The 12,127-nt window shown below is 38.8% G+C and overlaps 1 protein-coding gene and 1 long non-coding RNA gene across 3 annotated transcripts in view; both read left to right on the top strand.

Annotated features, from left to right (window-relative positions):
- The first annotated feature begins 320 nt into the window (after positions 1-320).
- The window catches only part of LOC135115397 (carbohydrate-responsive element-binding protein-like), an 86,019-nt gene continuing 74,212 nt past the window's right edge, over positions 321-12,127 (top strand). The window contains exon 1 of one of the 2 annotated variants that reach the window (XM_064032137.1): positions 321-1,052. In XM_064032137.1, coding sequence (XP_063888207.1) covers positions 739-1,052 — 314 coding nt within the window. In that variant the 5' untranslated portion in view covers positions 321-738. The remainder of the gene's footprint in view (positions 1,053-12,127) is intronic. The other variant, XM_064032139.1, reaches the window with a different exon arrangement.
- On the top strand, positions 1,059-8,947 carry LOC135115399 (uncharacterized). Its single transcript, XR_010275984.1, has 2 exons — positions 1,059-3,677; positions 3,792-8,947. It is a non-coding gene; the product is annotated as an uncharacterized LOC135115399 (long non-coding RNA).

Raw genomic sequence — 12,127 nt, 5'->3', positions numbered from 1 at the left:
TGTGAGGCTACAGTAACACCCCACGCTGCATGCTGCACCGCCCAACGTGAGGAATATTTTCTCACATTTTGTGAAATAAAACTGAAAAAAAAAGTCCGTGTATTTATTACTTCCCTACAGTCTCTCTCTCTCTCTCTCTCTCTCTCTCTCTCTCTCTCTCTCTCTCTCTCTCTCTCTCTCTCTCTCTCTCTCTCTCATGTTATCGGTGCACAATGCACGCAGCTTTCCTGGGTAGCGTTGCCGTGATGAAAACACGCAGTAATGTTACGTCAACGCTAATGAGATAGTGGCCCTGTGTGGCCGCGGTGGTCGTGGCGGTGGCACTAATGATAAAATCAATACCAGTGGGGCCTGTCCCGTCCTGGCGAGCTGGGAGGTAGGTAGTGAACACACACCACCACAAATTACAGTGACACTCCGTAATTAATGGTAGAACACAAACAGTAGTGGACATGACAGTTGTAATGGTAGAATGGGGAAGAGCCTGGTGATGGCAACAGCGGCGGACACTCCACTCACACACGCCCTCTCCCTCCCTCCCTCATCCCCACCCAGCCTGGCCCTCCCACTCTCTCTCTGAGCCAGCCAGCAGCCAGCCAGCGCCTAGCCTGCTGTGAGCGAGCCAGTTGGTCTGAGCGGGTGGTGGTGAGCGGTTGTACGTGCAATACAATGAGGCGAGTGCTGCGTGTCTCCGCGGTGAATACAGGAGTGTCTGAGGGGTGGGAGTAGTGGCGCAGAATGACGGCGGATATCACCACAGTGGGCAGCATCACCATGGGCCGCAAGGGGGAGAAAGAGGTGATTCACTCCGGTCACTTCATGGTGTCGGACTTCGAGGCGGACGCCCAGGATGACGAGGAGAACGTGTTGCTGGAGATCCCGGGGGACATTATGGAGGAGTCCGCGGGGTCCAATGAGCAGGGGAGGGCTCGCCAGCAGCAGGAGCAGGGCGTGATCACCTACGCCAAGAAGAGCAGCAGGGCCAAGGTGGAGACTGTGAGCATCGACAGTTCCCTCACCAAGCTGTTCAATGCCATGTCCATCGCTTACAGGTATGACAACACTGCTGGCCCCTGCTTCTACCACTTCTACGTCCCCTGTTGGGTACTGCTCATACTACTACTATTGCCAATACAACTACTTCTTCCCGTCTTATCTTCCCTTACACTGTTATATCGTCTTATCATTTTTTTCACTCTCCTTTAATGCTGCTACTATTCATATTGCCTGCTACTACTACTACTACTACTACTACTACTACTACTACTACTACTACTACTACTACTACTACTACTACTACCACCACCACTATTACCATATTATTTTTTCTTTTCCTCTAATGTATCGTCTTTTTATCTCTCCCTTTTCACTCCTCGCCCTTCTGGTTCCCCTCCCATTACTAGCATTTCTACATCTGTATTTCCTCACCAGCCCTCTTGTTCTCTTCCTGTTCACTTTCCTCGTGTCCATCATTCTTCTGTCCATACTTCTCTTTCTTTTATTCCTCATTCTTTGCTACATCTTTCACCTTCTACTAGTCTTTTAGCCTTTCATTTCCTACTCTCTCTCTCTCTCTCTCTCTCTCTCTCTCTCTCTCTCTCTCTCTCTCTCTCTCTCTCTCTCTCTCTCTCTCTCTCTCTCTCTCTCTCTCTCTCTCCTTGCGTCATGTTTTTCCTTCTCCCTTTCATTTTCTTCTCTTTCTTCCTTCTCTCTCTTCATTCTTTTCTTTACGATTCTGTTCTTTATTCTTCAATTCCTCTTCTCTCTACAGTTTCTACATCTTTCTATTCCTCCTCCTCCTCCTCTTCCTCTTCTTCTTTTGCCTTCTTCACGATTGTTCCTCCCTGCCACCTTGACCTTTATATCTCTAGATTGTGTTTATTGTCAAAAATCTTCATTAATTTTTCCTTTCCTATTCTTCTCAGTGTAAAGGTAAACAATAACAATGTTTTTTTGTGGTATTTCCTCGTTTACCAGTTATTGTTTATGGATTTATGGTGTTTGGTAAAGAGGGAGGAAGTCATTTACGCATCTATTGGCAGTCCCAGCGTATATATATTTAGGCAATTGCATAATATAGGCGTGTTCTCAGTAGGCTGGCGTCACAAGGCAAGCCAGCCAGCCAGCCAGCCAACCAGTCAGCCAGGCCTCGCTACGGTACATTGGCATCGCTATCAGTACTGCCTGGCTGCGGTGACGGTACGGTTCATTCATAGCTACTGGTGTTGTTGCCATCGTTACTTGCTAAAAATTAAGTAACAAATACATGACTAAAGCAAACAAATAAATTGATTAATTAGTAAATAAAAAATACAGTGCACTGCCATTTCATTCACACTTCATTATCGTCATTGTTTTCATAGTTTGTTATTGTTGTTATTATTATTATTATTATTATTATTATTATTATTATTATTATTATTATATATTATCATTATTATTATTATTATTATTATTATTATTATTATTATTATTATTATTATTGGTTAGCTACGGTGCATATCATTCATTCATCATCAAGTACTATTATTGTTGGCAAGCTACGGTACAGTTTCATCGTTATTATTACCTAGCTACGGTACAGTTCATTCAGTTTGTCATCATTGTTGTAAATGTCCGTATTACTAGCTAACTACGGCACATACACTTCATTCATAGTTACTGCCATCGCCACCGCAATCATTTTCTCCGATCATCGTCATCATCACTGGCAAGCTACGGTACACATCAGTCTCATAAAACTGTACACGCCTTGACAATTTGTGTGTGTGTGTGTGTGTGTGTGTGTGATTCACCTACGTTCGTCTGGTGGTCATCCAGCCAGCTGTTCCCTTATGGAAAGAGCTCAGAGCTCATAGTGAGCTCTAAGCTCTTTGTGTGTGTGTGTTGTGTGTGTGTGTAAAAACTCCACGTATATCAATATAGATACACACCAAACAGTATATTAAACTTGAGTGCCTTTAAACGCAGAGATAACTTGGGGAGATAAGAGAGAGAGAGAGAGAGAGAGAGAGAGAGAGAGAGAGAGAGAGAGAACTTCAAGGTCAACATTAAGTTATACAGACTAACAGATTTTACGTATCAACTTATTACTTCATTCAATTATTGGGTTAATTAATTAGGTGTGTGTGTGTGTGTGTGTGTGTGTGTGTGTGTGTGTGTGTGTGTGTGTGAAGAGAGAGAGAGAGAGTTACATGAATACGTTCTTGAGAAGCAGCACGCCTTTCATTTCTGTCACTATATAACTTCCTACATAGTCACTTTTCACTTTAGCATTCCTTGTTGGTATGTCTTAATATTCCTCAGAGTGTGCGTTGGTCGGAGCAAGGCAATGTGGTAATGATTGTTCGTAGCTAGGTTAGGTTAGGCTAGGTGGCTCTGTTTGTTTGTTTGTACATAGGTAGATTAGATTAGGTTAGGTTAGCTGGGTTAGGTTGGTTAATTTATGGGTTTGTTTGTTTGTTAGATCAGTTAGGTTAGGCTAGGTGGCTCTGTTTGTTTGTTTGTTTGTACGTAGGTAGATTAGATTAGGTTAGGTTAGCTGGGTTAGGTTGGTTAATTTATGGGTTTGTTTGTTTGTTAGATCAGTTAGGTTAGGTTAGGTTAGGCTAGGTGGCTCTGTTTGTTTGTTTGTTTGTACATAGGTAGATTAGATTAGGTTAGGTTAGCTGGGTTAGGTTAGGCTAATTTATGGGTTTGTTTGTTTGTTAGATCAGTTAGGTTAGGTTAGGCTAGGTGGCTCTGTTTGTTTGTTTGTACGTACGTGGGTAGATTAGATTAGGTTAGGTTAGGTTGGTTAATTTATGGGTTTGTTTGTTTGTTAGATCAGTTAGGTTAGGTTAGGTTAGGCTAGGTGGCTCTGTCTGTTTGTTTGTTTGTACGTAGGTAGATTAGATTAGGTTAGGTTAGCTAGGTTAGGTTGGTTAATTTATGGATTTGTTTGTTAGATCAGTTAGATTAGGTTGCACATTTGTTTGTTTGTGTATAAGTAGATTGGATTAGGTAAGTTTAGTTCACAGGTTTGTTTGTTAGGTCAGGTCAGGTTAGGTTGGTTAGGTTAGGTCAGGTTAGGTTGGTGAAGTTATTTAATTCATAGCTTTGTTTGTCACATGTTATTAAGTTAGGTTAGTTATTTCTTAGCTTTGTCAGGTCGTTAGGTTCGTGGTTAGGGTATGCTAGGTGATGACATACTTAGTTGATTGGTTTGTTAGGTAATTTAGTTTAGGTTAGTTTGTTTCCTCGTTAGTAAGGTAGATCAGGTCAGGTTGGTTAATTAGTGGGTTAGGATAGTTAGTAAGATAGGTTAGGTTAGCTGGGTTAGGTTAGGTTAGGTTAGTTAGTAAGATAGGTTAGGTTAGCTGAGTTAGGTTGGTTAATTCATGGGTTTGTTTGCTTGTTAGGTCAGCATGGGTGGTTGGAGTCAGAGATACATAGGTTTAGTTAGCTGGTTAGGTTAGGTAGCTAGTCGGTTAGTTTGTTTGTTTGTTGGTTATTCAGTCTGTTAATTACTTAATTGGGTATTTATTCATTTATTTATATAGTTTATTAATTTGTTAGGTAGGTAATTACAGTTTATTTATTTATTCATTTAATTGTTAGTTAGTTTAGATAGTTAGGTAGGTATGTAGGCAAGTAGAGTTAGGTAAAGTTACGATAGGTTTAATTGGTTGGATAGTGAAGTAGGTAGTTAATTAGCTAGATTAGGTTAGGTAGGTAGAATTATTTAGTGTAGTTTATTTAGGTTAGTATAGTTAATTGATTAGATAGGTAGGTAGGTAGGTAAGTAGATGGTTAGATTAGGTTAGGTAAGTTATTTAGTTCTGTTAAATAAAGTTAAGCAAGGTATCACTCAGGTGTGGGACATGCAGGAAGTACTGACAGTTGAACACTTTCTTGAACCAAAGTGGAGCTCCTACAGTGTGGTATGAATGTATGTAGGTATATATTTGGTTTTATTCTTTTTTTTTTCATAATTCCTGGCTTGAAATGTTTTATTATTATTGTTATTATTGTTATTATTATTATTATTATTATTATTATTATTATTATTATTATTATTATTATTATTATTTTTATTATTATTATTATTCAGTTTTATTTTATTTATATACTTTACTTTTTTTATGTAAGAGGGACACTGGCTTAGGGCAACAAAATGAGAGAGAGAGAGAGAGAGAGAGAGAGAGAGAGAGAGAGAGAGAGAGAGAGAGAGAGAGAGAGAGAGAGAACCCTGTTGATGATGCCAATTCCCAATACAGCACCATACATTTCAGAAAGAACCTTGTGATAAGCAATGTATAAGGTAATAAAATGATAACTATACAATGCTTAATGTTTACTAATACACTTGTGTGAATCATAACAGCCATTACAGATAAGTGCGGGCAATTTCTTCTTGATAACCTCTATATTACTGATATTTCTCACACCAATCAGCAGTTAATAGTATAATGTCGGTGCACTGCATTTAGAAGCCCTGCAGCTCATTGTGGCAATGTTACACCTGTGGTGGGTTTATGTGCATGTCTTATATCTGTGTGTGTGTGTGTGTGTGTGTGTGTGTGTGTGTGTGTGTGTGTGTGTGTGTGTGTGTGTGGCAGTGATGTGGAGTCAGAGTAAGAAGCAATGTGGTGCTGTTGGAGTCAGAGTCAGTATGTCCTGTCTCTGATTGACTATGACTCCACAGCCCTGTATTCTAAGTATGTATGGGTGTGATGTGTGTGTGTGTGTGTGTGTGTGTGCGCGCCTTTTTTTTAGGAGTTATAATTAGCTTTGAACTCTGTCTAGGAAAGCAATGCATAGAGGCCAGAAACAGGGCAAATAGGGTATTAGGATTAATTTTTTGTAGTGTTAAAAGTAGTAGGCCCAAAGAAATATTAAAGTTATATTTGGTGCTGGTCAGACCTCATCTAGATTCCACTGTGCAGTTCTGGTCCCTACGTTACAGGAAGGATACAGGTCTATTAGAATCTGTACAAAGGAGAATGACAAAGGATACAGGGGATGAGGAGTATTCCTTATGAGGTGAGATTGAAGTTGTTAAATTTACATTCTTTAGAGAGAGACGTAGGTTAAGAGGGGACCTGATTGAAGTTTTTAAGTGGTATAAGGGTTATAACAAGGGGGATGTAAGCAAAATTCTTAGGATCAGCAACCAGGTTAGAACAAGAAATAATGGGTTCAAGCTTGAAAAATTTAGGTTTAAGAAAGAGATAGGAAGAAATTGGGTCACAAATAGAGTGGTAAATGAGTGGAATGGACTCAGTAATCAAGTTGTTAGTGCTAAGACATTAGGGAGCTTTAAGAGAAGATTAGACAGGTTTATGGATAGGGATGATAGTGAAAATGCAGGGACTGCCACGTGTAAGCCTGGTAGCTTCTTGCAGCTTCCCTTATTTCTTATGTTCTTATGTTCTTATGTTTATTAATTAATTAATTAATTAATTATTTGTTTATTCATTTATTTATTTATTTATTTATTTTATTTTATTTTATTTTATTTTATTTTATTTATTTATTTTTGTGAAATTCTTGAGTATTTTTTGTTTTTGTGCATTTTTGGGATGTGTGTTTTCTGGGAATTATTGGGTATTTAAGCATGTTTTTGGGGAATTATTGGGTATTTAAGCATGTTTTTTGGGAATTATTAGAGTACTTCAGCGTGTTTTCTGGGAAATATTGGATATTTAATTGTGTTTCCTGGGAATTATTGTACCTAGGAGACAGAGACAGAGTTGGGGTTGGGTGTTTTGGGTACTTGACTGCACAGGCCTGGTATCTGGTGGCTGGGGACTGAGTATGGTATAGTTTGAATTATTGTACACAGATTACTGTCTTTATATTGAGATCTATCTGATAATGTTCATTCATCCATACATAGTTGGGAATATATTTTTACAGGAATATACTTTTTTTTATGAAAGGGGAATACTCATTTAAGTCTGTCAGTAGCATAAGTTTTGTTTTTGTGATATTATCCAGCTTATGTGTTTACTATTTGTCTGTAAAGGAAACTATTTTAATGTATAAATCCTTACTGTGTGTAAACATTTTATTTTTTATTGTGTAAATGAATTTTGTACAACATGTGCCTCTTGTTTTGTGGTTTTAAAGTGAATGGTTGTTGTAAAAATGTTGTTATATAGTTATTATAATTTTGACAAAAAAAAATGTAATGTATTTAGCAGAAAAGTACCTGTGGTCAATAAAACTGTATCTATCTATCTGTCTGTCTATCTATCTATCCATCTATCTATTCACCTACCTACACTCAAGCTAGAAAGTCATGGAAAGAGAGAGAGAGAGAGAGAGAGAGAGAGAGAGAGAGAGAGAGAGAGAGAGAGAGAGAGAGAGAATGGTGAGCAAATAGCCAAAAGGTGTGAATTGTTGTAGTTGATCCCTTTCCTTCAAGTCAACCGGTGCCTTTCATCTAGAAGCTTTTACATGCTGATAAGTTAGTCCACCAAGGATTAGAGGAGGCGGAAGGCCGAGTGGAAAAAAGGCACACACATTGGCTCCATCACTTCCTAGGTCCAGGGTACATTACTGTAACTATCCACATGACTTGGCATCAAGCTGTATAATTGAGCTATATGAGTATTTAAAAGCCCAGGACCTCACATCAGTATTGCAATTAAGTATTATATCAGTACTTACATTTACATTATTTATAGTATACACACCCACATATCAGGCTGCCAGTGCTGAGTCATTATGGAGCTTTTAAAAAACTAGACAGATTTATAGATAAGGATGAGAGGTGGAAATAAAGAGACATGCTTCATACAGGGACTGCCACATGTAGACCTGGTGGCTTTTTGCAGCTTCCCTTAGTGTGTGGGGAAGAGAAGTGAGAAATAAACACAGTGGAAGAGTGAAGTGTTGGAGAGATGCTGTTGGTGTGTTAGGGCTGCCTGTGACTGGTGTGTTGTTGCCAGCATCCCTATCATAATTTGGTGGCTTCTGGTGGTGCTGGTGGGAGGTGGTGGTGCTTCTGCTTTTGCATGATATAGATAGATAGACAGATAGTTTTATTGACCACATAGATAGACAGATAGTTTTATTGATCACATAGATAGACAGATAGTTTTATTGACCACATAGATGGACAGATAGTTTTATTGCTTAACTCTGACTGCTGTTTGGTACATCTTTTCATGATTACGTATAATTATTTTTGAGACGTCTTCACTTTTTCTGCAGTCATATCCAATCTTTAAACTGGGTAGAAATTGCAAAATCTATTCTTTTCAGCCCCCAACTTTCTTGTAGATGCTTATAAAGATTTCATGCATTGCTTCTGCTGTTGTTACTTGTTTTGTATTGCAATGAAAGGATTAACAGATACATTGCAATACATTTTTTTCCTCGGTCCAAATTACAAAGACTATATGTTACAAGCTTTACAACAACCATTCATTGTAAAAACCACAAAATAAGAAGCACATGTTGTATAAGATTCATTTACATAATAAAAAAAATTACAAAATAAAGATTTACAGGGACTGCCAGGCATCGTGTGAGGAAAGTGATATGATATGTAACTAATGGGGAAAATAGAAGGGTTACTGAATTTGAAATGTTAAATTGCACTATGTATTTTGTCCTTAAGTCTATTTATGCCTGTGGTGAGCGAATAATACTAGTTACTATGGGTTATCCTTCTTTATTAACCTCAACTTTGAATGTAAAATCTAAAACAATAGATATGCAAAAAAAAAAATAAATAAATAAATAAAATAAAAATCTGGGTAGAACAGTTTTATCTTTGTTTATTGATCTCAACTTTGAAAATGAAAGCTAAAAAAAAAATAGATGTCCAGAAAAAAAAAGAGAAGGAAAAAGAAAGAATCTGGCCAGAACAGTTCATCTTTGTTTATTATTCTTAACTTTAAACATAAAAGCTAAAAACAATAAAAATGCAAAAAAAAAAAAAAAAAAAAAAAAAGCAGATAAAATTCCCTTAATCATTTGACAGCTATGGTCGTCCTCTGCTCAGCTTCCTGGCGCTGTAAAAATCGTTTGGGTGGAGACACAGGAGAGGAAAGAGAGAAAGCAGGAGGATGATATTGTCTTGTCACACTGCAGAAATATTCATGAGAGCTTAGGGCAAGAATAGTCTAATGATTTGGTTATTTTTATTCATACTTCTTATGTATATTGTCATTTTACCCCGCATAATGTATACAGGAATTTAGTGCAAGAACATTATAAATGAGAAAGGGGAAGGGAAAAAAGATGAAAGAATGACGAGAGAGAATAAAGAGTGAGCAGTGAACAATTTTTTGGGTCTACGTGTTTATATTGTCAGAAAAGTTATATGCATTGAAGTAGAAAGTTTGTGTAGCAGAGAAAGTTTTAATATTCATGTATGTGGTGTAGCAGTGGGTGGGCTGGCTGTGCTATTGGAAACTTCATGTAAATTCAGCTATTTTTAAAGGCTTTATGGAAATAACCCTTGCCTACTGGTTTTGTGACAGTAACTAAATATGATGCAACTACACAATGATGGGATTACCAGTGAAATTAATGAACTTATTAATCTAAGCATAACCTAATGCAACCTAACCTACCCCTCAGAAGCTAATGTTATGTCAATATTATTTTTATTATTATTATTATTTTTTTTTTTCCCTGTGATTTGGTGTTGTCTTTCCTAATTAATGACCATTCTGAGGTGGCTGTTCCTTCTTGCTTCACTGTCATCTAAGTCATCCCTGACCATTATACTGACAAAAAACTGCCAAATCTATCACTTTAATCCTCCATCCTGCCCCCCCTCCAACCAACCCCCTTTATTTATTTATTTTTTTTTATTTATTTTTATTTTTTATTACACTTATTAACATGTCATTGCTTCTAGTACAGTGAGGCAGTGCATGTCCCAATGAAAGGGTTGATGTATTGTAAGTCATGCTAAACCACATGTATGTTAACCCTTTCAGCTCTTTGCCACACCTTTTGCTGTGACACTAACCATTCGGACTTCTTTTCTTGTTGCTTTTGGTATTGTGAGGCAGTGCATATCTCATTGAAAGGGTTGATGTACTGTGTTAACCCTTCCACTACAATTTGCCACATCTTTACTTAACCACTAACCACCCTGAGTCATCTTTTCTTGTTGCCTATTAACATTTCATTGCTTCTGGCATGGTGAGACGGAAGGGTTGATGCACTCTTTTAACCCTTCCACTACAATTTGAGGCATCTTTTCCTGTTGCTTATTAACATTCCATTGCTTCTGGTATTGTGACATGGTGCATATCTCAGTGAAAGGGTTGAAACATTGTGCTGGCTAGAAATTGCTAAATCTACCCTTTTTTAATCTCCTTCTTTCTTGTATATGCTTAAAAAGACTGTATTAACCCTTTGACTGCAATTTGCCACACCTTTACTTAATCACTAACCACTCTGAAGCATTTTTTCCTGTTCTTCACCGACCTCCAAACATTGTACTGGCTAGAAATTGCTAAATCTACTCTTTTTAATCCCCTTCTTTCTTGTAGATGCTTAAAAAGACTCCATACACTGATTTTAGTGGTGGGAATTGTTGCATACCACAGTGACTGGGTTTAGAAAGCTTGTCTCAACCCAGTCTCAATACTACAGTGTTCAGGAGTACTCTTATGATTCCTGAAGCAGTTAGGTTAGGTTAGTTAGGTTAGGATAGTTAGGTTAGGTTAGTTAGGTTAGGTTAGTTAGGTCAGTTAGGTTAGTTAGGTTAGGTCAGTTAGATTAGGTTAGGTTAGTTTAGTTAGGTCAGTTAGGTTAGATTAGGTTAGTTAGGTTAGCTCAGTTAGATTAGGTTAGGTTAGTTAGGTTAGGTCAGTTAGGTTAGGTTAGGTTAGTTATTTTAGGTCAGTTAGATTAGGTTAGTTAGGTTAGGTTAGGTTAGGTTAATTAGGTTAGGTCAGTTAGGTTAGGTTAGGTTAGGCTCGTTAGTAATGTTATATTGGTAGTTAGTTTAGTTTAGTTAGTTTGTTAGTTAGGTAGATTGAATGAGTTTAATGTAGTTTTTAATTAATGTATTTATTTTATTATTTTTTTATTATTATTGTCATTTTATTTTATTTTTTTTTGGTTGGTTAGTTTAGGTTAGGTTAGTAATGTTATATTAGTAGAGTTATTTTAGTTAGTCTGGTTAGTTTGTTAGTTTGGTTAGCTTGGTAGAGTTATATAGTTGATTGGTTTCTTAATTCAGTTAGGTTAGGTTAGGTTAGTTTGTTAGTTTGTTAGTTAGGTTTAGTTAATTTAGTTTAGTTGCTTGGTTGGCCTTGCTGTGACACCCCTCACTTGTATAACCCTTGCTGTGGCACCCCTCACTGGTGTAGCCCTTCCTGTGGCACCCCTCACTGGTGTAGCCCTTCCTGTGGCACCCCTCACTTGTACAACCCTTGCTGTGACACCCTTCACTGGTGCAGCCCTTCCTGTGGCATCCCTCACTGGTGCAGCCCTTCCTGTGGCACCCCTCACTGGTGTAGCCCTTCCTGTGGCACCCCTCACTGGTGTAGCCCTTCCTGTGGCACCCCTCACTTGTACAATCCTTGCTGTGGCACCCCTCACTGGTGTAGCCCTTCCTGTGGCACCCCTCACTGGTGTAGTCCTTCCTGTGGCACCCCTCACTGGTGCAGCCCTTCCTGTGGCACCCCTCATTGGTGCAGCCCTTCCTGTGGCACACCGCACTGGTGTAATCCTTTCTGTGGCACTTCTCACTGATGTAACCCTTCCTGTGGCATTCCTCACTGGTGCAGCCCTTCCTGTGGCACTCCTCACTGGTGTAATCCTTCCTGTGGCACTCCTCACTGGTGTAATCCTTCCTGTGGCACTCCTCACTGGTGTAATCCTTCCTGTGGCACTCCTCACTGGTGTAATCCTTCCTGTGGCACTCCTCACTGGTGTAATCCTTCCTGTGGCACTCCTCACTGGTGTAATCCTTCCTGTGGCACCCCTCACTGGTGTAATCCTTCCTGTGGCACTCCTCACTGGTGTAACCCTTCCTGTGGCATCCCTCACTGGTGCAGCCCTTCCTGTGGCACTCCTCACTGGTGTAATCCTTCCTGTGGCACTCCTCACTGGTGTAATCCTTCCTGTGGCACTCCTCACTGGTGTAATCCTTCCTGTGGCACTC

The sequence above is a fragment of the Scylla paramamosain genome, chromosome 29, assembly GCF_035594125.1.
Source record: "Scylla paramamosain isolate STU-SP2022 chromosome 29, ASM3559412v1, whole genome shotgun sequence".
NCBI classification, from domain to species: domain Eukaryota; kingdom Metazoa; phylum Arthropoda; class Malacostraca; order Decapoda; family Portunidae; genus Scylla; species Scylla paramamosain.
This window is presented reverse-complemented; position numbering and strand designations above follow the sequence as displayed.